General features: G+C 38.7%; 5 protein-coding genes across 6 annotated transcripts; 3 read left to right on the plus strand and 2 right to left on the minus strand.

Moving 5' to 3' along the window:
* The first annotated feature begins 2,782 nt into the window (after positions 1-2,782).
* Alg7 (Alg7 dolichyl-phosphate N-acetylglucosaminephosphotransferase) lies at positions 2,783-6,324 on the plus strand. Its single transcript, XM_066298235.1, has 5 exons — positions 2,783-3,151; positions 3,208-3,319; positions 3,371-3,650; positions 3,709-3,874; positions 5,738-6,324. Exons 1-5 carry the CDS (start codon positions 2,961-2,963, stop codon positions 6,228-6,230), a joined length of 1,242 nt encoding a protein of 413 aa, XP_066154332.1. The 5' UTR covers positions 2,783-2,960; the 3' UTR covers positions 6,231-6,324.
* Mgat3 (beta-1,4-mannosyl-glycoprotein 4-beta-N-acetylglucosaminyltransferase) lies at positions 3,908-5,710 on the minus strand. Its single transcript, XM_066298236.1, has 2 exons — positions 5,094-5,710; positions 3,908-5,042 (listed from the first exon to the last, which is right to left on the minus strand). The coding sequence occupies exons 1-2, from the start codon at positions 5,422-5,424 to the stop codon at positions 4,141-4,143; spliced, it is 1,233 nt and encodes a 410-aa protein (XP_066154333.1). The 5' UTR covers positions 5,425-5,710; the 3' UTR covers positions 3,908-4,140.
* Positions 6,085-7,106, minus strand: ATPsynG (ATP synthase, subunit G). The gene is made up of 3 exons (XM_066298243.1): positions 6,927-7,106; positions 6,497-6,690; positions 6,085-6,447 (listed from the first exon to the last, which is right to left on the minus strand). Exons 1-3 carry the CDS (start codon positions 6,964-6,966, stop codon positions 6,382-6,384), a joined length of 300 nt encoding a protein of 99 aa, XP_066154340.1. The 5' UTR covers positions 6,967-7,106; the 3' UTR covers positions 6,085-6,381.
* A 654-nt stretch (positions 7,107-7,760) lies between these two features.
* LOC136347976 (transmembrane protein 87A) lies at positions 7,761-11,589 on the plus strand. The gene is made up of 4 exons (XM_066298449.1): positions 7,761-8,257; positions 8,663-8,723; positions 8,809-8,912; positions 9,182-11,589. The coding sequence occupies exons 1-4, from the start codon at positions 8,150-8,152 to the stop codon at positions 10,424-10,426; spliced, it is 1,518 nt and encodes a 505-aa protein (XP_066154546.1). The 5' UTR covers positions 7,761-8,149; the 3' UTR covers positions 10,427-11,589.
* Positions 11,590-12,138: 549 nt separating this feature from the next.
* On the plus strand, positions 12,139-26,138 carry Actn (alpha actinin). Of its 2 annotated transcripts, none has more exons than XM_066298447.1 (14): positions 12,139-12,431; positions 18,647-18,881; positions 20,714-20,895; positions 20,953-21,106; positions 21,217-21,302; positions 22,424-22,516; positions 22,572-23,101; positions 23,157-23,436; positions 23,490-23,618; positions 24,093-24,177; positions 24,226-24,457; positions 24,508-24,686; positions 24,740-24,969; positions 25,020-26,138. In XM_066298447.1, exons 1-14 carry the CDS (start codon positions 12,312-12,314, stop codon positions 25,176-25,178), a joined length of 2,694 nt encoding a protein of 897 aa, XP_066154544.1. In that variant the 5' UTR covers positions 12,139-12,311; the 3' UTR covers positions 25,179-26,138. The 2 variants fall into 2 exon arrangements, with proteins under 2 accessions (XP_066154544.1, XP_066154545.1); XM_066298448.1 differs by lacking the exon at positions 21,217-21,302 and adding an exon at positions 21,454-21,539.
* The last annotated feature ends 491 nt before the right edge of the window (positions 26,139-26,629 follow it).

The raw sequence follows: 26,629 nt of genomic DNA on the forward strand, positions 1-26,629 counted from the left end.
CTTCTGGAAGCATCACTAACGCGTCCAAAATCCCGGAATTTATAGAAACGATACATCAACAACCATTACGTCGCTGTAAGGAACAATGTAACGCGTAAGCGATCGTAAACCACGCAGCTGACCAACTTCATTTAAACGTTTCCACGAACCTCGTCCTGTTGGTAAACTCGCCAAATCTCCGAGTTACAGCCCCTTAAAGCATTGTGCCCTCAAAACCACGTATCCAATGGTTTTCTTCACGGTCCAACAAATTACAACTTGTTACAAAACGGAACGTCAATTAAACCGAAATGTCCGAAATCGACGTTTTGCGAAATCGCACTTGATGGAGCGGAAAATTCGGTGGGTGAAGAAATCTAGCAGATGACTAACGGTCTGGCAAACCGAGATGACTTTTTGGGCCTTTAATCATCCACAAAAAAATTCCTCGTGTTGGATTTTCACTTAAGGAAACGCGGTAATACCTGAGTGTGCAAGAAGTAAGTTTGTCGACCGTTTTCCCGAAGAAAACAGGAGCGGCAGCTGCGTGTGGGGATCCCCAAGGGAGGGCGAGGGGGCGGTGCAAGGGGATGAGGAGATCGTGGACAAATTGCTGCCGCCGGAGAATCGGCTAAAGAACGTGATTTTCGCCAGCGATACATATTTAAAGTGTTAGACAAAAAAGTGAAATTTATACTTGACGGCCGTATAATGCATTAATGATTTGCGTAAATTCACATTAATTGATTACTGCATTTAAATTAACTGTGAACCTGCAAAATAATAATTGGTACCGTGTACGCAATCACATAGGTAATACGTTTTAATAATAGTCATTGGAGCAAATTCTTTCGCCCGAAACGTCCTTGATGCCAATCCAGGACTCTGGATGGACTCCTGTCTGAAGGCGATGAGGACAATCACTCTCTCGGCCTTATTTCCTTCGGGAAGATAGTATTACCTTTTGGCCGAAATCAAGAATGCATGCATGCATTTGATCTTTTTATTTTCTCTCCTGTCGACGTTTTTGTTCAGAAGACGTTTGTTGAAAGACATTGTGTCCGAGGAAAAAAACCTTAAGGTCGCCTTTAACCCGTATAATCAATGTTTATGAAATGGGGCTTCGGATATTAGCGTAGTTAGCGTCTTAAATTGCTTCTTATCGGATTAAAGGCAATGAAGAGCCGCATTAACCGACTAATTCCCTTTTAAGGCATAATTAAATTGTAGTGCTAAAAGTTGGCTCTCTCGAAATGTTCTTGAGAATCATATGCATGATAATTTTTATTGATAAGGCTTGTTCCGTGGTTTTTGTTTACTACCAAAAGCGAGTCATTAGAAGTGGCATAAACGTAACAATTCTCCGTAACTCTAATTTCGCCCTGTTAACATCATATTTAAGTTAAATTAATGAATTTGTTTTGTTCCTGTTGCTCATTGTTATAACGCGACATGCAACCATGAACGAAAAGTAAACAACGTTTAGAAATTATTGCTTTCTAATGGAAATTAGCTTTTATTTTTTGGAATAATTGTTTTTGAACGTGCGTTACTAATTATTAGCCAATTTTTCCTCCTTTTAGGAGCGCTTCGGATTTCCATTATTGAACCAAAATTGATTTTCAATATTCATAAGTGTGTAATTTCAGCGTTCCAAAACGTCACAGGGTTTTTTCGAAGTATCTTGCCTGTGCAAGTCCATTAAGCGGCGTTCCAACTAGTATACGGCCTCACAGGAGGGCGAGGTCGAAGGGCGGCCCGGGTGCTGGATTTTTTTCGTCAGCGGTTTTCCTTGAGGGTGGGGGGCGGTGGTTGAAAATTTCGTCCAGATCACCACACAAGGCCGAGTCTGGTTCCAACACTGATTTATGCTTTTCAAACTCGCGCCTAGATGTCGCCTAAGTTCGTCCGTAAAAAAGTCGACTGTAACGAGTTATCTATTGGACCTGTGAATAAATAACTATTACGCTACAAAACAACCAAGCACAACTCTGAGACAAGCTTCGCCTAACAAACGCACTTGGATACAGTTACGTGAAAAAACGTGAAGTCGAATCCAACAACTTTGATTCATTATCTTGCGTCCAAATCTGAAAGTCACGTGTTTAAGTCCTTAGGGATTCGTGCTGGGAGCAACCGATTGGGAAAGGACAGTGGCATGTGCTCCCACGAAATCTTTAGGGAATTTAAGTTTGAATCTCATATATATTTATCCCTATGGAAAGACACGGGAGCACCAATATTGAGTGTACGTTACAACTACGTGTGTGATTTGCCGGTATTTTTTAGCATCAGCGATTGGGAAGCAAAATTTTACATTAAAGTATGATACGCATTAATGTAAAGTTTCAGAATTTAATTTATTTTTAGATTAAATTATGTTAACAGTAAAAACGAAAAAAAGTTTCGTAGTGTAGTTAATGTCGGGGCTACAGCGCGAGAAATTTAAAAAACTGGCACTTCAGATCCATCTCCTGGTAGTCGGGTGAAATAAAACATATTTAGACATAAGTGTTAAATGCGGCAGCGTTCAAGCTAGTTCAGGTCTAGTTTGTCAGCCATTTTGTAGTAATTATTAATTTTATAACTTGATCATTGAGCATCGTTGAAATATTTGTTGCCCTTCTGGCATTCTTGTTACTAAAAAAACTACAAATATTTATTAATCAGACATAATTAAACTTTTCTGGATCCCTGAATCTCTTGAAATCCTCATTCACAAGAATTTAGCAAAGTGAATGCTTCTTCATATTTAAAAAATGTAGATAACCCTTAATGTTTTATAAAAAAATCCAAAGCAGGATTTTCTTTATAATCTGAAGAGGCAGGGCATCCTTAACGTAAAGTCAGTATATACTGTTTACACATTGTGATGATTGAATGCGCTGATGCCATTACTTCTTCATGTCAAATAAGTATAAATGTGATGTTGTTATCATATCAGTGCTTACTGTCAATCAAAATTTGTTCAAATTTCAAAAATGGCGCTAGACGTAAATGTTGATAGCGAAACAGTAACACTAAAAATAATGATTTTTCCACTAATAATAAACATATTAATATCTTTTTTGGCATATTTTGTGACCCAAAGGATCATTCCCCGGCTGAAGTCGAAGTTCATTAAGGCCAACCTCTTCGGAATCGACATGAGCAAGACAACAAGTGACAAAATGTGAGGTTAGTTATACCGTTTTTGGGGCTCCCTTGTTCAATTGGTACTCCTTTCAGACCCGAGTCCCTAGGCGTAGTATCAGGGTTCATTTTCCTAGTCGTCTTGGTCCTGTTTATTCCTGTGGCTTTTGGACACAGTCTGCTAGAGAAAACATTCCCATATGATGAGGTAAATAGCATAAAACTCTTGTATGATCTTTAGTATTTAGTTGTTTTATAGTACGTGAAATATATAGTTGCATTGCTTTCAATAAGCTGTATGCTGCTATTGGGTTTTGCCGATGATGTATTGGATGTTCCATGGAGGCAAAAACTGTTGCTACCCACAATTGCTTCTCTGCCCTTATTGATGGTTTATTATGTGAGCTTTAACACTACTACCATAATTGTGCCCAAACCCTTCAGAGAGTGGCTGGGTACTAGTGTCGACATTGGAATTATTTACTATATTTATATGGGAATGTTGGCAGTGTTTTGCACCAATGCAATTAATATTTTGGGTGTGTGATAAGTTCCTGCAGTTTCATTGCTATTGTATCATTATCATTGCTATTGTAGCTGGAGTCAACGGTTTAGAAGTAGGCCAAAGCATTGTTATAGCAATTTCAATAGCAATATTCAATGTGATTGAACTGACTGGGCCATTAAGAAAGGCTCATCAATTTAGTCTTTATTTCATGTTGCCATATATTGGAACATCCATGGCACTTTTGAAGCATAATTGGTAAGTCATTTATTTATAAGAAATAACACAATATACTATCTTGATATATCTATTTATATTAGATTACAAGTATGACTTCATTATATATCACAGCATGTGGACAAATTTTTAATGAATAATTACAAAAAATGTTCAGGGTTAGAGGCAACTAAGAATACCTTTCAACCTACACAAAACACTCTTTGCTTGTTTGTTTATTTGCCATATGAACTTTTAAAATCATAGCTTTTTACAAAGGCACTTTAAGAGGTATTAAATAAATAAACTTAAACATAATAATCATTTTGAGAGTAAAAATTCACCAGCAAAAAGTCAAATTTGAAATCATTTTCAAGCACATAAGGAGGAGCAAAATCTACGTCAGAACGATGTCCGCGTTCTAGTTCAGTCTTACTGTCAACATAGACCCCAGTTTCAATTAAATTCTCGATAAATTTGTGTGTAATTTTAGTTGTGCCAATTTTATCCCAATTTATCAGAGTTGAAGTTAAATACTCAATAATCTCCTCAGGCGAAGCACAGTACTCACAATACCACCCCCCAGTGTGGTTCAAATCACCTAAAATTATGCCTTTTTGAGGCAAGTGTTCTGTTTTATTGTGTCTCAAATGCAAAGCTGCTAAATTGCTGTTTAATGTATTGCGCAGGTAGGATATTGTGCACGCTCCCGCAGAAATTAAAGTTTTCTTGGGGTGCAGCCAGAAAAAACCATAAACGCTCCATTTTAAACGGAAATAAATCGGTTCTGGAATGTTTTGATAGAATTTTAAAAAAATCATTGAAGCTCTGTCAAGAATTTCATTGGTAGGACTGAAAATGACATAATCATCATCTTTAAGGTTTTTAATATGAGGCTCAACTTTATTCCAAATGTTAAAACTGTTGTCAGAAACATAAAGGATTTTGTGCTGCCACTTTTTAAAAGCCTTTTTCTGCAATTCCCTCTCAAAATAACTACTACCATTCTCATAAACAATGAATAAATCTATAATATCTCCTAAAGCAGATATTCTCATGTCCACAAGGTTATCACTGGACTTAAGATATTGAAAAATGTAAATAAGACGGTGCTGGAAAGGAACTGGTCCTTTGACTTTATGCACCTGCCTGCTGGCTAAAAGGGCCCGGAATAGTATCTCTGGATATCCACAATCTGGGCCATGCCACCCTAAATTAGTTTATAACAAAATTTCTACAATATACTTTAAAATGGACTCACCTTGTAAACAATTACATTTCCAGTTAACTCCTTTAACCACAATCATTGTTTTAATATCTGTTCCTTCAGTAAAACACATGCTAGAGTTAAAATCAAGAAAAAAGCCCCTAGAAGTTACATGCTTTAAATGAACGCTTCCATTCAAAGTATAATACATTCGACCATCGGCTTTTTTCAGTACTTGAATTTTGGGGAGAAATGATATTTTGTTTAGTTTCTGCTCGATATGGGGCTTGTTCAAGAAGAAGTAGGACACTATTAGGCATAGCTGTGCTAGTATTAATGCTAACAATACGATTTTGTTCCTGATAACTGGTCGATAAATGTACATTTTTTGAGGTTGCTGTATTTACGGGCACAAATTCCCATTTGGGGACAGGCCGCTATGCAAATAAAGAACCATTATTTACTATTTATAATCTACCAACGCTTTGAGTTATTTTTGAATTAACGCCGGCTTTTATTTGGAAAATTTGGTCAATAAAAGGTTTGTTTACATTTCTTTGTTTTGACATTTGAGGTTGAGGGTGCGGCCCATTGACATGGACGACGTTGCCAGCTCAATGTGATATATTTTCGTTTCATCATTAGATGTTCAAAATTGAAATAGATTTTATTGTCAGAAATAAATTCGTTCTTTCCAGGTATCCGGCCTCTGTATTCGTAGGAGACACTTTTTGCTACTTCTCCGGTATGACTTTCGCTGTAGTAGGAATTCTTGGTCACTTCAGCAAAACCACTCTACTGTTCTTCATTCCGCAAGTCTTCAATTTCCTATACTCCTTTCCCCAACTCTTAAAGTTTGTGCCTTGCCCCCGGCACCGCCTTCCTAAGTTTAATTCTAGGTCTGATAAGATGGAGTGCAGTACTACAGTATTTAAATACGCGGAATTGAGCACTTTAGGGAAGTTTACTTTAAATTTGTTTAGAGTTTTGAGGCTAATTCGTTGGGAAGAAAAGGAGGGTGTTGTGGTTACTAATAATTTTACTCTTATTAATTTGATATTACTTTATTTTGGGCCAATGCATGAAGCTAAGTTGACAACAGTACTACTGGCTGTTCAGGTTTTGTGTACATGTTTGGCCTTTTTGGTGCGATACCCTTTTGCTTCTGTGTTCTATGATGTACAGCCTTAATTTCCTATTTTTTTAAAGACCAAAGTATGTAGTGCCTTTATTGTTATATGTAAGACATTTTTAAATAAAATGCTTGTTTTGTTGTATTACTAAAGATCCTTTCTACTCTATTATTTAATAACAAAAATGAAGCACAACGATTAAAATTAATTTAAACATCATAGCCCACAATGTGACGCTTTCCAATGCACTCTCCAACATAGAACCAGCACCAAACCTACAATTTCTCGATAAATAGGTTAACTAAAGACCTAAAAATAAGATACCTCAATTGCAATAAGTGAGTTCACAAATCCATCTCGGACAGTGACATTCTTCCAATTCCCATTTTTGGCAGCACTTACAAGTCTTCCAATGCCAGCCCTAATTTGGGGTATGTCAGCAGGAGTTGGGGGGGTTAGTTCCACTTTCGCATATTTCAAGAAAGTTTGCAAGGCTGGTTTTGACTGGGTAACCAATTCTTAAAGGAAAGTTAAAATATTCATTTGTGGCCAGATAAGGTTTTTTGTCAGTTTCTATTGAAGCGGAAGAGATAAAATACGAATTTATTTATTTTTAATTTATATGTATGTGTATTGCAGGGATTGTTCTAGAGTAACAATTGCTGGATCACTGAAATTCTGAATTACATAACTAAACTAATATAGAGTAATAAAAGTTTTTCTGAGTTTTATATAAAATTAAACATTTACTTACGGCCAACTAAAGCAGGAACTTTTTGAGCAAGCTGAGCCATTCTATTTATTTTTGAGTCACGATAGAAATTAAATAACGTAGCGAAAAAGGGACGTTGTAACTAAATTTTTTCTTAACCTTTCTACAAACTAAATTGGCAAATGTGTCCTGACTTACGTCTGCTGTCAGTAACTTCTAAAGTTGAATTTATGTCGCCCTGTGACGTTAAAGTAATAATGTAATGATTTCGCAACATATGATTTTTGAGTTTCGAAGTAACGATTTAGCGCCCTCTGTTGGTGTAACTATTGATCTACTTATTTATTGGAGTCACATCCACGCAGGTAAAATTTTTTCTAAATACAGAAAGATACATGTTTCGATAATATATATAATACTTCAAGGCATATAAAACGTTTCCCTAGGGTACTGTCGTATCCTTATGTAATATAGTGATTCTTCAAAAGCCCATTAAAAAATTACCATGAGCTCATGATTTCACTAACACTAGGAATGGAAAAAAAAACAAATAAATATTTTTAATAATGGTTTATTTATGTATTATTTTCACAAATTACATGTCTGAACGTTAAAGGTATACTTGAAACATAAAAATGAAATATGTTCAATATTTTTAATAAAATCTATGTGTGTATACATAGTGACGTCACAACACCATTTGAAATTTTACAGGTTATACTATCGCTAATTTCATATACAAATCATTAACTGACAGTGCATTGTATTAGAAACACGGGAAAATTGAATAGTGCCATTTCGCTTTTCCTTTATGAATAAAGAGAAACAACAATACATTATTGCTGGGTTTGCCTTTCTTGACTGTGAAAACGACGTGCCTCATTGAAGTATCAAAATCAGCTGGCAAAATTTAATTTTTGGTTAATTATAAATAAATAAATTGTTAAATTTTGCGGCTGTGGCATTTTCTTAAAACTTTAAACAAAATAATCAGATTTTCACACAGTAATAAGTATTATCAAGGGCGTCTAAACTGCGTTTTGTCATCGCATTTTGTTAAGAACTTAACCTTTCAACACTACACCCACAGTTTTTATAAGGTTACTCAGAAAAAAATTGAAATTCCCGGAATCAAAGCACTAATATTAGGAATAAATAGGAAAAACTCATGTAAATCAAAGGCATCAAATGCTTTCCACAACTGAGTCATTTAAAGTGAACATTATCGATTAGTTTTATTTTCATTTACATTTTCCAAGACCACTATGGGTACACCAGGCCGCCCTAATCTTTTACTATCAGTATTTTGTGCCATTATTGCATTATGTCACAGCATGCCAGATCCTGGAAAATGGGACTATACCATGCCATCGGTGAGTAAAAGGATTATCTGTTTAGTTCAGCAGCTAAAAGTTATTGCCACAATAGTTTTGTTGAGAGAAGTTTTATAAATGATAGTATTGATTCATGATGAGTGCCAAAGTAGATAACTTGTTGGTAACAATAGGGAATTGAGCATTTTTACAAGTTAAGTAAGTGTATAAGTCAGAGTACATATGTCATTTTAACTTAAGATAAGCCATAATTAACGACTTTTTCAGTTTATTGCTCTATGGTTGTTCAAAAATTAATTGCCCCATGTTTTTCTTGGCACAAGATTATTTGCTCTCCACTTCACGTGGTCAGTCTCTGTCCATAATTGTACCAGTTTTATGATTATTATCTCTTCATTTCTAACAACCCATAACGTGCACTAATAAAGTTTTTTAATTTTCCAGGGAATGAACCCCCTATTCCTTAGCAAGAGTGTTTTTAAAGGGGCAAAAGTGTATATCAAAAGTAAGTACTTTTAAACATCAATATCATCACTCATAAATGATATAGCAGATACCATTAATAACTAAAATATTTTCATTATTTCCAGTCAATTGTGAAACAGAAGACCCGGACGCAAAGGTGCAACTGAATGTCGCAATTGTGCAGTCTCCATGTTGGAATGCAGATGAGGCATTTCCAAAATTAAAAGAGGTAAATTTCTAATTATAGTCCAGGTGATTACAACATGATAATTATGTTTAATTTTTAGTCTCAAAATACTACCATATTAATCAACTACCGAGACTTTTTTGAAAATGATTATCTAAATTGAATTGATTCTGCTCAGCAAATTTTTAAATAATTAGATTGATTGCTCCTGATAGCCAGACTATCTGATGAGTTGAAAATCAGTTCATACCAATCAGTCAAATCTAGATTTAGCTTTTCAAACACCCCTAAAGTTAATTATTGTTTTACAGCTCCTAGATTCAACTGAAGTCACCATCAACTCCTCAAAGGAATACCACTCAATCGACACCTACTCGTGCAACGACCACATATTCCTCAAAGAAGGCCAAATCGCGGACAAAGCCTCGTCTGAAACCATCCATCCTCTGCATGAATTCACTCGTGATGGAGTTTATGTCTTAGGCCTCACTGTCCAAACTGCAAACAAAGACTATGAAATCGGAGTTCACATTGAAATTCGCAGCGATTACGGCTATCTTTCAGCGGTGGACTGGCCATTGCTGCCTTTCTATGGCTTCATGTGCATTTACTACATCATTCTGGGCCTGATTTGGTTGCTCCTCTCCTTTTTGCAATGGCGAGATTTACTGAGGGTGCAATTTTGGATCGGGGGAGTTATTTTGTTAGGGATGCTGGAAAAGGCAACATTCTACGCCGAGTATCAAAGCATTAATAATGTGGGTGTTGAAGTTGAAGGAGCAGTGCTTTTTGCCGAATGGGTTTCTTGCGCCAAAAGGACTTTAGCTAGGATGTTGGTCATTATTGTGAGTCTCGGTTTTGGAATTGTGAAGCCAAGATTGGGGTCAACTCTTCACCGAGTGGTGGGAGTGGGTATTCTCTATTTTTTTCTCGCAGCATCCGAGGCATACTTAAGGAACACTAAAGCTAAGTCTCAGTCAAATCGCGATTTATTGGTTGCCTCAGTTCCATTGAGCGTCCTGGAATCTGCAATTTGTTGGTGGATATTTTCGGCCCTAGTTAACACCACGAGAACGCTCCGTTTACGCAGAAACGAGACCAAACTTGCCCTATACAGACATTTCACAAACACCTTAATATTCTGCGTAGCAACCTCGGTGATATTCATGCTTTATTGCATCAAAGTTCACTATTATGTCGATTGTCTCACAGTTTGGAAAGACATCTGGCTTGAAGAGGCGTTTTGGCACATCTTGTTTTCCTGCATGCTGTTGGTGATAATGATCCTTTGGCGGCCAACCAACAACAATCAAAGGTACGCGTTTGTGCCTCTCTTAGACACGGGAGACGATAACGAAGAGGAAGAGCACTTGGTAAACGACGCTTATGGAGTTAAAGTGCGAATTCACCATCAGAAACACGGGTCTCCACGTCACTCCGTCGACGATGATTTGAAATGGCTGGAGGAGAACGTGAAGAGCGATCCGGCTTTGCCGATTTTGGATTCAGACGAAGAGCTGGTTAACACCAGGTTCGAAGTTTCCAAAATGCAGTAATTCGACGTGTTATTAAGTGCTATTTATTTGCTTCAGTTTTTAATAGATTTAGGTGAATTAACATAGAGATGTTAACGTCAAGCAATTTTTTATTTTTCATTAAGTAAGTTGCATTGTCATGTGATAGTTATGAGGTATTACATTCAGAAGTTGTGGAGATGAGGAATTCTGTTAATTTCAAAGTCGAAAAGTGGTTTAAGTCATTTTTTTACTAAGAAAATTCATGGCGAGAATTTTAATTGTAGATGTACAGCTTGTAGCGGAATCTTAGGACTTTTAAGTAGAAGAGAAAATTCTCTTCGCGTATGGATATTACGGATATATTCAGCTGTAAATACGAAAAGTCCTGAGAATGTTAGTGGAAGTTATCCCAAAATAAGAAATGTTACAAATAAGTATTGTTTAATTTTTGCACGACACTGTGCGTATTCCCTCGACGGTGGATAGTCTGGTCGGACCCCAACATCGGGGCAATTGTTTTATAGGGTTATCTTTGCATCGGAAAATCTGGAACTACATCCGACGGGAGGTTAAAGAAATAGCGTTGATCCCGCAACGAATGGCAGTGAAAGATATCTCGCTGTCTGACCATTGGCTGATAAAATATGATGTCGCGTCACCAAGGCGAATATAGCCTCGAAAACAAATCTGAGGACCACAGTCTGAGGCAAGTTCAAGGAACTTGACTCAGTCGGTTTTATTACTTCAAAAAATGTTCAGGAATATCGCAAAATCTTTCAGTTCGTGGTATTTTTTAATTTCTGTGGACTTTTTTAACTGTTGCAAAAAAATATCACATTTTGGTATTTTTCGTTTTACGACATCAACAGAAATAAAGCGCTTTCGCCAAATTGTCCAGAATTTGGTTGCATTTTTTTTTAATTTTTGACCTAAATTTAGTGTTTTTGAAAAAAAATATAAAAAATTGAAGTGTCTAAGGGTGTTCTAGACGTAACATAAAGATTGAATAGGGATGAAAATTAGCTATTTTTTTAAACTGGCATTATAGTAGGATGCGCAAAAATAGTAGTTGTTTATTTATATATGTAACTTAAGGGGGCTTTTGCCAAATTTGCTAAATTTTTTTTCGAGAAATATGTCACATGATATCTTACTAAACGCTCCAAATTATTTTACCACAATAAAGAATGTTTTCGGTTTTTCATATATTTTTTTTTTCCCAAAACTTTACGTGGACGAACGCCTATCTGGGCGTCCTTTGTATTTTCCAAGGGGATCTAGACTCAAAAGGCACCCTCTGGTCTCGCGAAACGTTAATTATTCGTTATTAATATAATTTATAGGAAAAATGCTAATAAATTATTAACACATTTTCGCGTTTTCAACAATTTTCACACGTATGTTATTGCTTGGCCGACCTGAATAACTTTGATAGGGGCAACGGTTGGATTTTGGCCATTTTCGATAACCCCTCGTCACGCCGCTATTATATTAGTTATATAAATATAATTACTACATTATTGGTACACTTTTTTTTGCGTAGATTGCGACAGAGCTTTTTTGATTTTTTTAAAATATTAGTAACGATATTCGCGCAAAAGTTACGTAACGTGGCTGTGATCCATTGACCCTTAAAATTAATTAAATTATCTGCAGATTTTTTTGGGGCATTTTGTAGGGCCGCTGTGGCAACAATGTCTACATGCAATAGCCTCGCCTAGTCCGGTCCCGTATGGCGGAGCTGGGGCTGAATTTCCGTGGTTCGGCAGTGTCGACCAGCAGTCGAGGGTCTGAGGAGGCAGTGCAGTGCGGCCAGTTCGCGTCTGTGTACGCGCGAAGCCATCTGTTCTCGTGTTACATCTGCCGACGAACGAACGACCATTACAATTCACATTTAACGAGTAATTGGGGAACATAAGCGAACATGATCCAAACCGACGGTTATAATAGCATCGATCCCTTCGTCGACGGGTACATGGAACAAGAGGAGGAATGGGAACGCGAAGGATTATTGGACCCGGCCTGGGAAAAACAACAGAAGAAGGTATCAATTTTGTTTATTTTCCGGTGGGTACCTGAGGTTTTAGAGGTATTTACACAGTTATTTCGACTTGAGGCCGTTCACTATTTTAAGGCCCACACACAAACTCTCCCCAGTCAAATAATCAGGCTCTTAAAATTGCGTTCTATAAGTCAGTCTGTAGATGACAATACTTGCAATAATTATCTCATAAATCTTCCATATACACAATTGACACGGATTTCGAATTGATCCGGGCAACATCGCATTCCGTTTCGTAGGAGTCAGGCGTCGAATTTCGACGTCGCGTCGCGTGCCCAAAAATGGATTCACTCGCGGGTGGGACTCCGCTGATCCACCATCTCGCTGGACCAGAATTATTTCGGATAAACAGAAAAATATTTCGTCGAGAGACGTCAAAAACGAATTTTCGGAAAGCGATAAATCCGGTTCGGAAATGGGTTTATTAACCTGCTGTCTCCAGTCTTAATACAACATTTTCCTAGTATTATGTCTATGGACGTAGATGAACTTGAGATTTTGCAGCTGTAGGAGATGGTGAAACGACTACGAATAAATCAGAAAAGTAAATTGTGAGGTTTCGTGACATTAGGAGAAAAACATGTATTTATCGGGGCAAATTTCATTTGCTCCTGTCTTACAGTCGACATCAATTGCTTTAAAAGCTGAGACAAAGGTCCAAAGAATCTAATCCCAGTCGAAATGGGGATTTTTAGAAAGTTAATAACCGATACTTGTTGTGTCTCAAGATCGCTAAACGGCCAATATTCGAGCACTTACCTGGGCTTGAAAATAGTCACTTCACCGCTACTCTGATTTTCCGATAGAGCGAAACTTGAAAATTGATACTTCGATACTTGAAACCCGCAAAACATACTTAAAACTTGGAAATTTTCTAAACAGAAAGGCACCGGTTACAATTAATGATGGCCGAACTGTCAATACTTGACACTTGATGACAATTCACGCAACAGCTGTCATAACATAGAAGACTCTGGGTTGCGTCATCAAAGACAAGCGTTCCTTTGAAACTATAGCATTCTATAATATATATATTTATTTAAATAAAGCTTCAATATACTCAACATTTATATAAAGATTAAATACCTATATGTCCCTTATCTGGATTGTTTATTGATGTCACACACAACCAATTTATCTTTTACATTACAGTCCTATTACGGTACCACTTTTTAGTCTCGTATATTAGGACTGCAACTATGTACATTGCACTATTTGGATTTTAGATTAACGTGCGAAGTTGTATCGTAAATATTTGAGACGTTATAAGAAATATTTTACCATCAATTTAAGTTTTCACAGCTAGTTAAACAGACGGGGGAGATAACGTGTTGTTTCCTTCCTTACGCCGCCTTCCATGGGGGCTTCCTCTCTGCGTATACAGCCTTAACCTGAATTTCTACTCGGTCTCGGGTGCACAGAGCTCAGAAAATGTTCACGTACTCGATACTTAATTTCTATCTAGACATAAATCACAAACGTCGATGGCTCACGTAATCTCCTTAAATCCCATTTACGACCACGTGAGATCCAGATTTCAATAATTTACGATTGTTGTTTGCCTCTGCATGGTGCCAGAAGCCTCAAAATGACGATTAATCTAATCGCGTTAAACCCTATTGCCGCATTCTTAATAATATTACTGCGCCGACCTTATTAACGTTGTTGATGTGACTTGAAATGTTTATTGCCAAGTTGGTGTGGGAAGTATCGGCATCTACCACATTTAATAATAATTATTCATGAAGGAATTTCGATTGATGATTAATCATTAGCGATAACTTCTAAAAGGTGTTTCAAATTCTCCTGGCCAATTCGTGCTTCCACACCAGTGTGCACTCAGGACGGCAGTGTCGGCGACTTTTTCGAATATTCTTGTTTTATCGTAACGTAACGTTTGGAAACATGTTTCAGCAAAATGCCTTTATCAGATGAAAAAAAAAGGGGGCTATGTTGGAAATTCACTACGCTTTGTATCGGAATGTGCAAGTTACTTCGGAATTTTTCTTGGTAAAGTCATTTCAAACAATGAAGACATACGGTCGCCGGCACGTTCACCAGATCTACCTCCACTAGATTATTATTTATGAGGAACAATGAGAGACCTCATTTATAAATCTGCGTCCGCCGATAACAATGAGCTGCGAATGAAGAACGCCAGAGCTTTAAGGGCCGAAATGAGAAGAAGGCACTTTTTACTAACGATACAGAATTTACGCGTACAGTGGTGTTTGCAAACTCTTTTTTCGTTGCACTACTTTCGAAAACAAAATTTATGGCCTTAACACATGTTGCGTCATCGTAATCGGAAGGAAAACATTGATTTCAAAAAAACGTAAAAAGCCAAGATGGCGCCTGCGAAAAACTGATGATGGTTGCACAAAATCGAAACGTCAGAGTTGAAATGTAGCATCGTCACGTTGTAGAAAAGAAAAGTTGCAAGTGTAAATTATCTTGAATTACCTCCCTAAATAATATTTGTAAAAAATAAAAGGTTTTTTCGAAAATTTCGTTTTTTTTTAATACCTCCGACACTCAACATGAATTTTGCGAATTATAAAACGGCATGATCTTGTGTTTCAAATTACACAATTTTACCTCAATATAACCGACCTCGTATTTTTATGGTTGCCAAGGCCCCCATGGTTAAGTTTTAGTAACGGACACCCTGTATAATACATCACAATTTCTATACGTTTATCATCACACCTCAGCATTTTATAAATTATTTCTGTTGGTTATACCCATTACTTATATGCAATTAGCACTGGCCATGTGACGCATTTAAGACCCCAACATTAACCACTCTGCACCCTTCTCTTGCCATGGGGGCTCCAATTTATATCCTCCGTCAGTGGCGCCGCATGATCGTTCAGCTCGAACCGCCAAATTAGCCACAAACTCAGGGTTCACAATTTCTGTGTTTACGATGACAAAAATCAATACCGATAATGTTTTATAGCGGATATTGCGAGCCTTATTCGGCCAAGTCTCGGCAAACCTCTCCCATGGCACTACGCAAATTCAGGTGCGCCAATGCTTTATCTACCAACAGGCATAGTGTGCCACCCTCAAAGGAAATAGGATAGGGCACGGGCATGATCGATTTTCCATTCTCTATGCAGTTTGCAAACGTGACCTTGGCCATTGAGTGCAACGTTGCCGGTTCGAGTTATAATTCCAAGCTAATCTACTGTTGTCTACGAAGTTATGGCGGAGTCAGTGGTCAAACGATCAAAGACCAGTTAAATTATTTATCTTCTGTTGCTCGTTTTTCGTAAACGGCATTCGAAACATTTCGGCTATAATGGAAAGGCAACGCTGCTCGAATTATTTTACGCCGACACTACATCTACTTTCGATTTCGCTGAATGGGTGGAGTACCTCGACATATGCGAATAAATGCTAAACCTTATTAGAATGTGTGCATAAAGCGACATTCGCGAGTCTCCGATATTAATTGTTAAATGTTTGATTAAAGCAATTCTTAACGAGACTTGAAGAGTTTTTTTATCGACCCAAGTATTGGTTTAAGCGAGTTGAGCGCGTAAAAGCAGGCGCGTTACTAATCTTGCTCTCCTTCAGTCAAGAAATTTATAATTCTAAGATAAACACATGAGCGGCAACATTGATGGTTGTTCATCTGACCAATCGGGGCTCAGCATCGAGCGCCACGAGCGTCAAACTATGGCAGGCAGCGGTGGCAGGGTTGCCAGAATTATCGCAGTTTACGAGTACGGGGAGAGTGAGAGACGGTGGCGGGATAAATTTGACGGATACCGGAAGGAAGTGCTGTAACTTTTCTATCTCCGTACCGATGATAATCCCGCTGGTATTGAGCCTCTAGCTTCAATAATAGAGGCGCGCGGTAACGTAGGTTGCCTGATTTATTACAAAACTGAATTGAGTTTTATGGTAACCAATGTCACCAGGTCAAAATCTGGTAGTTGGCCTCAACAAAGTTGCTTAAATTACTCAAGTTTCATGACTGATCGTCTCGATGTTTGCCAAATCTCCCCAAACACTGGTCACTCTTTAGTGTTGAAATTTGGCTCGCCCGTATTTTCAACGAGTTAAAACTATCTTTGTTTTGAAAATGGTCGACTAGCGCAAATCGCACTATTCATGTTCAATCGCCTTGCTTCTATTTTTCGCTGTTACCGTATCAGTAACAAAACCATTAGGTGTCGGTTTATCTGCAAGATAGTTATTCGCCAACATTACAGCGAACTAATTGGCCATTATTGTGCGACTTATACGTGGAATAATATTAACTAATTGTCTTCGAGGTTTAAGCGGGTCTCGAAAGTGTTAAGCCCGGTTCGGCCGGAGAGCCGCAAATAACAACAAAATAAAGCAGATAATTGCTTATCTACGTAATCTACTACGCAACCGAAACGTTTCGACTCAAAATCGAAATTAAGATCGCAAAACAGAGGCGTCCCAATAAACAAATAAACATTTGGCTCATTACAGTTATTAATAAGCGAAGAAAGTAGTTCGCGTTATTGCCGCCCTCGTCTGCGGCTCGCGCACAATCTAAGCCTCGTGCGACAAGGAACTTAATTGCGAGCGTTTGACGGTGTCGATAATTTTGACATTTCCTAACGTTCCGCTGAACGTTACCGATAGCGCACTACTCGTTGTGGTAGCCAGAGCTTTGCGCCGTATCTATCGTTCACTTGTTCCTTGTAACACACACGGGTGATAGCACTTGTCTTCGCGATTACGACATCCGTTCATTACGTTGTTGCCTTCGTCGGAATGTAACTTTTCTTTGGCCTAAGACTGCTTTCTTGGCAATTTGGCGAAGGCCCCCTTTGAATTGTCCATAATATCGAGTCGGTGCCGGTTTCCTTGCCGGTAGTTTAGTAAATAAATAACTCGAATCGAAGAAAATTTTCCTAACGGACCCCGAACCATTTGAGTACTTTTTAGAACAACTAGATTATCACCTGCTCTTCCGGCTACGGTTTTAAAAAAACTCCTATCATTAGAGTGATAATGCCCTTCTTTTACTAATGCGCCTCGAAACGCCATTTCGTAAAATCCCGCTTTGACCTGGAATTTCAGATAATTTTAACCTAATGGCGGCCAGTCTCGGATCCAATAGAACACGATTTCTTATTTCTCTCCGATGATAATATTCCCGAGCGTTATAAAACGGGATTGTGGTCCGTAGCGTGGGCCCCATCTGTCCTTCGCTAAAAATACGCGGTAGCCGTCTTTTCAGTAGAATGCATATGCCCCGTATTTTTAGGTCTATCTTAAAAATAAAAGACAGTTCACCCATTTAATAATATAGCGGTATTACAGCTGTTAGCTGATAGCGGTATGTACTTGTAATGGGAATGAGTAATAATAATAATGACTGTGTCGCTGACGCTGACTAACTCTCTTTAAGTAAACGCTCTTCATCTCGCATCGCAGACGCAAGAGGAGACCGTGGGCGCCGTTACGGCTTAAGTTGACAGTTATACTAAGTGGGTACATACAAGTCGCTGCCTTAAGCCCGTTTCAAATACGCGGTATTTCTTCAAGGATATTTCAAAATGCTACTGAACAATAACAATGCTGCAAATCAACCGTTGCGATTCGTTCTAATGGCATTTCGTCCGAATTACACAACGAGATAAGACGGATAACATTCTCTTTACACTCTTCTTGTACCGGCAATGTTGCCACTATTTCAATTAAGAATTATATCCTCGGGCGCTCTTCAATGCACAGGTCTCGGAAAATCTGGACCGTTGCTGCTGTAATTTACGTCACAGCGCTGATTTGACTGACGGCTCCTCGTTGATAATCGAACGTTGTGACGTCACCAAGTGTGCGAGCGGCTACGTTCCGGATTCACTTCGATTTCATCATGGTGCTTCCGCCATGCTTAAGTTTCCAGCTCGAAATCGATTCTGTGATAACGACAGTGATATTATATCACGATTGCACAAGTATCATTTGCAATTCAAACGTGTTCCGGATTTGCGCCTTTCTACTCTCAGGCGATTTTTGTCGCTATTGCGGTTTTCTTGCTGTATCACTAGTGTAATGTGATTGCACTCTTTCCCATGAAAAAGAACAGACGCCGTAAATAAATACCTCGTATTCTAAGGTTACAATAATTCCGCGAAAACCTTGATTTCATTACGTTTATTAACATTATTCCACATAATCAAAACAATGTCTCCGTTTTCTAGACATTCACGGCATGGTGTAACAGTCACTTGAGGAAGGCCGGAACCGGGATCGATAATATCGAAGATGATTTCAGAAATGGATTGAAACTGATGCTTTTGCTTGAGGTCATATCTGGAGAGACGCTGCCAAGACCAGACAGGGGCAAAATGCGGTTCCACAAAATTGCCAATGTCAATAAGGCGCTGGATTTCATCGCCAGCAAAGGAGTGAAACTCGTCTCTATCGGTGCAGAAGGTGAGCAGTGATTTTCATCTATTATATGTTTACGATACGCTAATGAACGAAGGTTTCCAGTGGCGCCTACACCATTTTGGTCAGCGAACGGTCAATAACAGGCACATGCAAGGTTTTTAATTAGTTGCAGCTAAGGCCGTGACGAGTTTTTAAATTCAATTGAACAATTTGATGTAGTTTTAGATTGAAAAGCACGCAAATTTGCCTGCGTTATTAAACCCGACAAATAAGTTTGACCATCAGTTAACTGCCGACTTGGCAAGAGGCTCGTTATTTACTCTTATCATTGCCAAATAACTGGGGCGCTAACTGGTAATTATAAATGGATTGCAATTACACTAGTTTAGTAGGTACAACAACTTATTTATTTAGAATTCGTCAAACGTTAATAAAATCTGTTGAAAAGTCTGTAAAAACGATTTAAAGAGACCTGAGAACATTGTGAAAAAAACCCAAGGGTACACAGATCAATTCCGAAATGTTTCGGCCGATAGTGTTGAGTTACTCCTTCGACTAGGGCGATTCAAGAATTGTTGCTGTTTCGCTTACGTGAAGAATAAGTTTATTCTTGCAGCACCATTCATTAAGACCGCCCATTACGCTGCATATTTTTCACATAGTGCCTCATAGCATTGACCAGAAACACCCACCGTCGAGTCATCAACGAATAGGGTCAGCGAGTAGACCCTGAGTTGCAGTAATAATTCATTCGCCTATATTAAAAATAAGATACGTTTCAGTACCCCGGAGCAAGTCAGTAATAAGTTCCTCTTTGATGATAGGCATTTCGTATGCCCTAATGGACGGCTTGTCGGAACTACTCACGCCCTTGCCCCCAACACCGACAATTTGTGTCAATAGAAAGTTCATTAAGGGCGTCGAAGGTTTAAGAGAAGTCAAAGAAGATACCTATCGACGGATATGTTCTGATAGACGCTTCGAGGTATTTTCATTTATTTCCGATGTATTTTGGCGGGAAAAAATCATCAGTGATCTACCCCTCGGGCGCGACAGATGACATATGGCAGTGGAGGACCGTTACCTGTCCTGAGATCATGCGCACGCGGACAACACAATAAAAGCACTGTGAGACACTTTAATAAATATCTAGAGATTTTCATTGAGAGAGTTAACATTTCGGCGTTGAATACAAATGACACAAATGGCAAAACGAACGTGGGATCGATTTATCACTTTCTTGATGATGCCGAAATGATTTTTCTTGGAAAATGCAAAATTAAGTTTCCCTGATTTCGGGTAAAACGATTTTGGAAAACCCACTCACATCTCAAGGAGGGAGGTTGAAAATCCGGGAAGAAAGCTCAAGCATTCTGAAGCATCCAAGGTTTATATAAGGCATCCCCAGGGAGCTTGAAAATGCTGAATGAAAAACCATGGAAATTTCATGGTGACTCGTTTAGAACTTCTAATAATGCATTTTGGTGGGAAAACTTAAGGGCAAATTGATAAATCTCGAGTGATGGAGCACAAATCCCGATGATGGCGTAACACCCCACGAACGGCTTGATATCTACATTTTCAAAAAATCGAATATTCTTGCTATTTTTGATTAAATTAAAATTAACACTAAATTGTGAGGCCTCGAAGGAAATTTCAATTCGTTGCTGGATAAGCCGCGACCAATCTCGGAAACAGCAAACTCCAACCAACTTTTCCTTCGAATCCAATTACATAAATACAGGTATTTCCGATATAAAATCTCCCAAATTCACAGTTATTCACCTGATTCATTGTGACGAGAAATCGGCAACACACTGTGAATTAGTTAGCTTTGTACATCAGTCCGCGTATAAATTTCTGTGTTTTCGCAGAAATCGTGGACGGCAACCTAAAAATGACCTTGGGCATGATATGGACCATCATCCTGCGATTCGCAATCCAGGACATTTCAGTAGAAGAAATGACTGCCAAAGAGGGTCTTTTGCTGTGGTGCCAGAGGAAAACCGCTCCATACAAGAACGTCAACGTGCAAAACTTCCATCTGTCCTTCAAGGTAATGACCGGATTCATTAGAGAAATATTGTTTCTATTTGACGGTCTTGACCTTTAGGACGGCCTGGCCTTCTGCGCCTTGATCCACAGACACAGACCAGATTTGATCGATTACAGTAGATTAAGCAAAGACAATCCCCTTGAGAACTTGAATTACGCCTTCGACGTGGCCGAAAAGTATTTGGACATTCCAAGGATGTTAGATCCTGACGGTAAGGCCCCCATATAATCTCCATAGTTTTTAAGACATTTGCACAGGAACCCCTTATCATGTCAAGAATTTCCTTAACTTTTTGACTGTATCAGGAATTGTCTCTTACAGATTTAATTAATACTCCAAAGCCAGATGAACGTGCTATTATGACCTATGTTTCATGTTATTACCATGCTTTTCAGGGGGCACAACAGGTAGATTGACGTTTTTGACGCTGTGGCTTCGTTTTCCGTCTAACCCCTTTTTGATTTTTTTTTGTTTTAATTTTTTTTTACCAAAACGTGCTAATACACTCCATAAGTTTGTGCATGTCGTCTCATGTCTTTAATATTGTTTTGCACGCAGACTTACAGAACACTGCTATGCCGGACGAACGTGCGGTCATGACTTACGTGTCCTCTTACTACCATTGTTTTTCCGGCGCCCAAAAGGTGAAAACGCAATGTTAATCTTGTGGGCATTTTGCTGGCAAACCGTGTCTTAATGGCGAAAGAAACGAAATCATTCTATTTTCAAAATTATGACATCCATCTACCATGACGACATTCGTATATGTTTTCCAGCAAGATGCTCTAAATATAGAGGCTCCTAATTATATTTACGAGTTACGTTGGATATTCACAGACTGAGATAAATCATTGTGTTTACAGCGGCATTTCGGAAACCGGAGATTATGTACATACATATAACTTGAATCATTCAATCTGTTTATTTCAATTCTCATGTTGTAAAGCAAGGAACCCGACTCAATTACATCACCATTAAAACCCGACTTAAGGGTGTTTATTACATGCTTTTTAATTGGAATCTCAATTGTGTGGGTGTTATAGTTTGACAACTGTTTTATGTAATATATTTGGCTAATTTTAGAGCGACCTTTCTGTCGCTAACCATTGCAGCACATCTGCGAATATCCACGTAAAAAAGATACGCCAACAGCATCGAGTTTTGCTCAAAGCTTTTGCCTTTATTAACACAATACAGGGTATCCCACAAAAACCATGGACAGCAGAACGAGACAAATTTCTCAGGTCACGATAGACCGAAAATTGCACGATCTTTAGATTGTAATTGGCCAGCGGCATTAAGCAGTGGCAAAGTCAGAGGCGTACCCGACGCAAAAACAAAAAAAATAGTACTTTCAAAACTGGAACCCCGCTCCGGCGCAAGAACGCATCACGTTCGCGTCGAGTTAATGGATGTCGATCGTGATAATTCCGCCCTGAGGAGTTTGTTTGTCCGTGTCTTCTTGGGACGCCCCGTAGAATAAAATTTACCAAAAAACGAATTCCCCAATGAGACACGCGCATTACAGGCCGAAACTGCCGCCAATAGAATCTGCAAAGTACTTAAAGTCAACCAGGAAAATGAGCGACTTATGGAAGAATACGAAAGACTGGCCAGTGACGTAAGACAGTATTTTTTCTTATGCGTTTCTGTACTAATTTTCCTTGAATTCAAAGCTCCTGGAGTGGATCAGACGCACCATGCCGTGGCTAAATTCCAGACAAACCGACAACTCTCTGGCCGGAGTCCAGAAAAAACTGGAGGAGTACCGCACCTACAGACGTAAACACAAGCCGCCCCGCGTGGAACAAAAGGCCAAACTCGAAACCAATTTCAACACCCTACAGACCAAACTCAGACTATCCAACAGGCCGGCCTACATGCCCAGCGAAGGCAAAATGGTGTCTGACATTGCCAACGCTTGGAAGGGCCTAGAAGGAGCGGAGAAGGCCTTCGAAGAATGGCTGCTCTCTGAAATGATGCGCCTGGAGCGTCTGGAGCATTTGGCTGAGAAGTTCCGGCGCAAGGCCGATGCCCACGAAGAATGGACACGAGGCAAGGAAGAAATGTTGCAGAGCCAGGACTTCCGCAACTGCCGACTGAACGAGTTGAAAGCGCTCAAGAAGAAACACGAAGCTTTCGAAAGTGACTTGGCGGCTCATCAAGACCGAGTTGAACAAATCGCTGCTATTGCTCAAGAATTGAAGTACATTAAATCCACCACATAAAAAAAAACTCTCTAACTAACACTATAACTGCAGCTCTCTGGACTACCACGACAGCGTCACCGTGAATGGGCGCTGCCAGCGCATTTGTGACCAATGGGATCGACTGGGTGCTCTCACTCAGAGGAGGAGACAAGCCCTGGACGATGCTGAAAGAATAATGGAAAAGATCGACATTCTCCATTTGGAATTCGCCAAACGCGCAGCGCCCTTCAACAATTGGCTGGACGGAACCAGGGAGGATTTGGTGGACATTTTCATCGTGCACACAGTTGAAGAGATCCAAGGGTTGATCGACGCCCATTCTCACTTTAAGGTTTCTAAGGAGTTTGGCACGTTGAGAGCGGTTTGAAAATGTTTCACTTTCAGGCGACGCTGGGCGAGGCCGACAAAGAGTACCAAAGCATTGTGGGTCTGGTGAGAGAGGTTGAAAGCATCGTCAAACAACATCAGATTCCCGGAGGACTTGAAAATCCTTACACTACTCTTACAGCCCACGTAAGTGTGCAGACTTTTTAAATGGGAATTCATTTCTAAATCATTCAACATCAATTTCACTATTTTACAACTTCCTCAAGATGTCGGAATTCCGCTATGCATGTAGTATGCTCATTTTCAGGAAAAAAAATTGATCCTGCAACTAGAGATTTGCCAGGCCTGTAGAATTTTCTCTGTGAATTCTTCACTAAATTATGGATTAATCGTAGTTTAACATTTATCGTCGCCAATGCATTATGTCCAGTAGCATACTGCTTACAGATAAACATTAATCATCAATCATTCACATTTAATTTTTATGAACTAATCATCTCAGTTCAGCTACTAAGTACTTAAATAACTTGCAATCTCTTTTGCTCTCATGCTTGTAACAAGGAAGGATTTGGTGGTAATTTAGAGGTAAACCAATTATTCCTCCATAGCAAGTGCTTGTATTTATCCAGTATTTGCTGTTACACCTGATTTCCTTATTAGGACCTGACAAGGAAGTGGGGAGATGTGAGACAGTTGGTGCCTCAGCGTGACGCCACACTTCAAGCGGAATTGAGAAAACAACAAAGTATGTTTATTGGACAACTTTTGCATATTTTCTAAGGAATCTGTTTAGATAACGAGATGCTCAGAAGGCAATTTGCGGAGAAAGCTAACGCTGTAGGACCGTGGATCGAACGGCAACTAGACGCAGTCACGGCCATTGGCATGGGACTGCATGGAACTTTGGAAGATCAATTGCACAGATTGAAGGAATATGAACAGGGAGTGTATGCCTACAAGCCGCACATTGAAGAACTGGAAAAGATTCATCAAGCAGTGCAGGAGAGCATGATCTTTGAAAACAGGTATATTGTGCCTCGATGCTATGGCCTTCATACAGGATTTTTGTCTGCAGATACACACAGTACACCATGGAAACATTGCGAGTGGGATGGGAGCAACTGTTGACGTCAATTAATCGCAACATCAACGAAGTAGAAAATCAAATTTTGACCAGAGATTCAAAGGGAATCACGCAAGAGCAACTCAACGAATTTAGATCGTCTTTCAATCATTTTGATAAGAATCGAACAGGTATGGTTTTAATTTCTGTGTCTCAAGATGTCAACAAATGAGTATGTTTTTAGGCCGCCTTGCCCCAGATGAATTCAAGTCATGTTTGGTCTCTCTTGGATACTCCATCGGGAAAGACCGACAGGGAGACATCGACTTCCAGCGAATTTTGGCTGTGGTGGATCCCAACAGCACTGGATACGTTCACTTTGACGCCTTCCTCGACTTTATGACGCGGGAGAGCACTGATACAGACACTGCTGAACAAGTAATTGACAGTTTCCGCATTCTGGCAGCTGACAAGGTAAGTGTTCCTGTTTAAATTAATAAGTCCGCAATATCAAACATAAACAGCCCTACATCCTTCCTGATGAACTGAGGAGGGAACTGCCACCTGACCAAGCTGAATATTGCATACAGCGCATGCCACCCTTCAAGGGCCCTGGAGGAGTGCCCGGAGCTTTGGACTACATGTCGTTCTCGACAGCTCTCTATGGAGAGTCTGACCTGTAAGGTGTCAACCCAATGCTCAGGTGATATTTATTCAGCTGTAGGAATGTACAATACACACATGGTATAATAATATTGTTTGCCTTTGGTCCCCACCACATCTGACTATTTATTTATTTATTTATATTAATTTATTTTTATAATCGACAGCCGCCCTGCTGGAGGCTGATATCATAATTTGCGCGTATGTTCATCATGCAGGAAAGAAATTTGTTTTTCAGCTATAATAATCTGGTGTTATTGTACATGTGCCAAAATTTGTCATTAATCAAAATTCATAGTTTTAATGGTGCAAACAGTCATAGTTTTTAAATGTGCCATTAAGGAATAAAACACAAGGTGCTCCACTGCTTTTACACATGAATTTTACATTTCAGTAGATGCATTGGAACCCATTACTTGGTCACATATCATGCTAAGAGAACCACGCATTTTAGGTGTATTTTTTATTGTACTTTATACATTATGTATGACTTACATAATATGTACATAAATATCACCATCTCAAGAAGAATAAAGTAATATATTGGGAAATGTTTAAGCTTCTTATGCCTTATATACACCTAAACTGCGTTACTAGACTAAGTGAGGAAAGGTTTTTTTACTTACAATGTAAGATTGCAACTTTCTGTTCTCAATTTATTATTATTAATAATTGTTAAACGTAAGTTTAATTTAAAACCAATATTAGTGTACAATGTTTAACTTATATTTAACAATTCTATACATATTTTTGTCAGTGGAGTGGATTATTTGTATTATGTTTGATGATCTTTTCTGTTACTATATTGTTTATTTTGATATACTTTATTTTTGGATGCGTCACTGAAACTGAATTTATTCACTTTTAGTCTGTTTTACGCGATTTATATAGGCTCTTTTCAATCCTTATTCATTATTTCTTTTAGAGTTTCAATTTTATTTTTATTGTATCGCAGAGTAAATAAACGAAGTATACTATTAGGGTTAGTTTTGAATATTGTTATTTTCTAGGCTTCCAATTTCAATTTTAGAGTACAGGGAGACTGGACTTTAAGTCTAGAAATCGGTAGATTAAATAGTAGACAAAAAGTGAGTTGAAGAAAGTGGAAATGAGAATACTGGTACCGGACTTAAAGGAACTTACCTGCGTTTAATATACGCCATAACAACTACTCCATCAGAGGGCCTCATGACGTCCATTTTTAAACGGTCTTTCCATCGTAAAAATCACTAGATAGCTGTTACTTTAATGATCTTCCGATAATTAAAGTATTTAGGGCTCTAAATGTCGTAACTTCACACTCGGAGAAAATCACAATAACACAAAAATTTTCCTATATAATACCCCGATTCACAAAGTTTTTTATACATCCTCCATGTCACAAAAATAGAACAAATTAGACTTATCAACTGTCAATGTGAATTGAATGAATTTGAGAGCTACTGCCATGCGGGATGAAAAGCCCTAAAGA

The sequence above is a fragment of the Euwallacea fornicatus genome, chromosome 30, assembly GCF_040115645.1.
Source record: "Euwallacea fornicatus isolate EFF26 chromosome 30, ASM4011564v1, whole genome shotgun sequence".
In the NCBI taxonomy this organism is placed as follows: domain Eukaryota; kingdom Metazoa; phylum Arthropoda; class Insecta; order Coleoptera; family Curculionidae; genus Euwallacea; species Euwallacea fornicatus.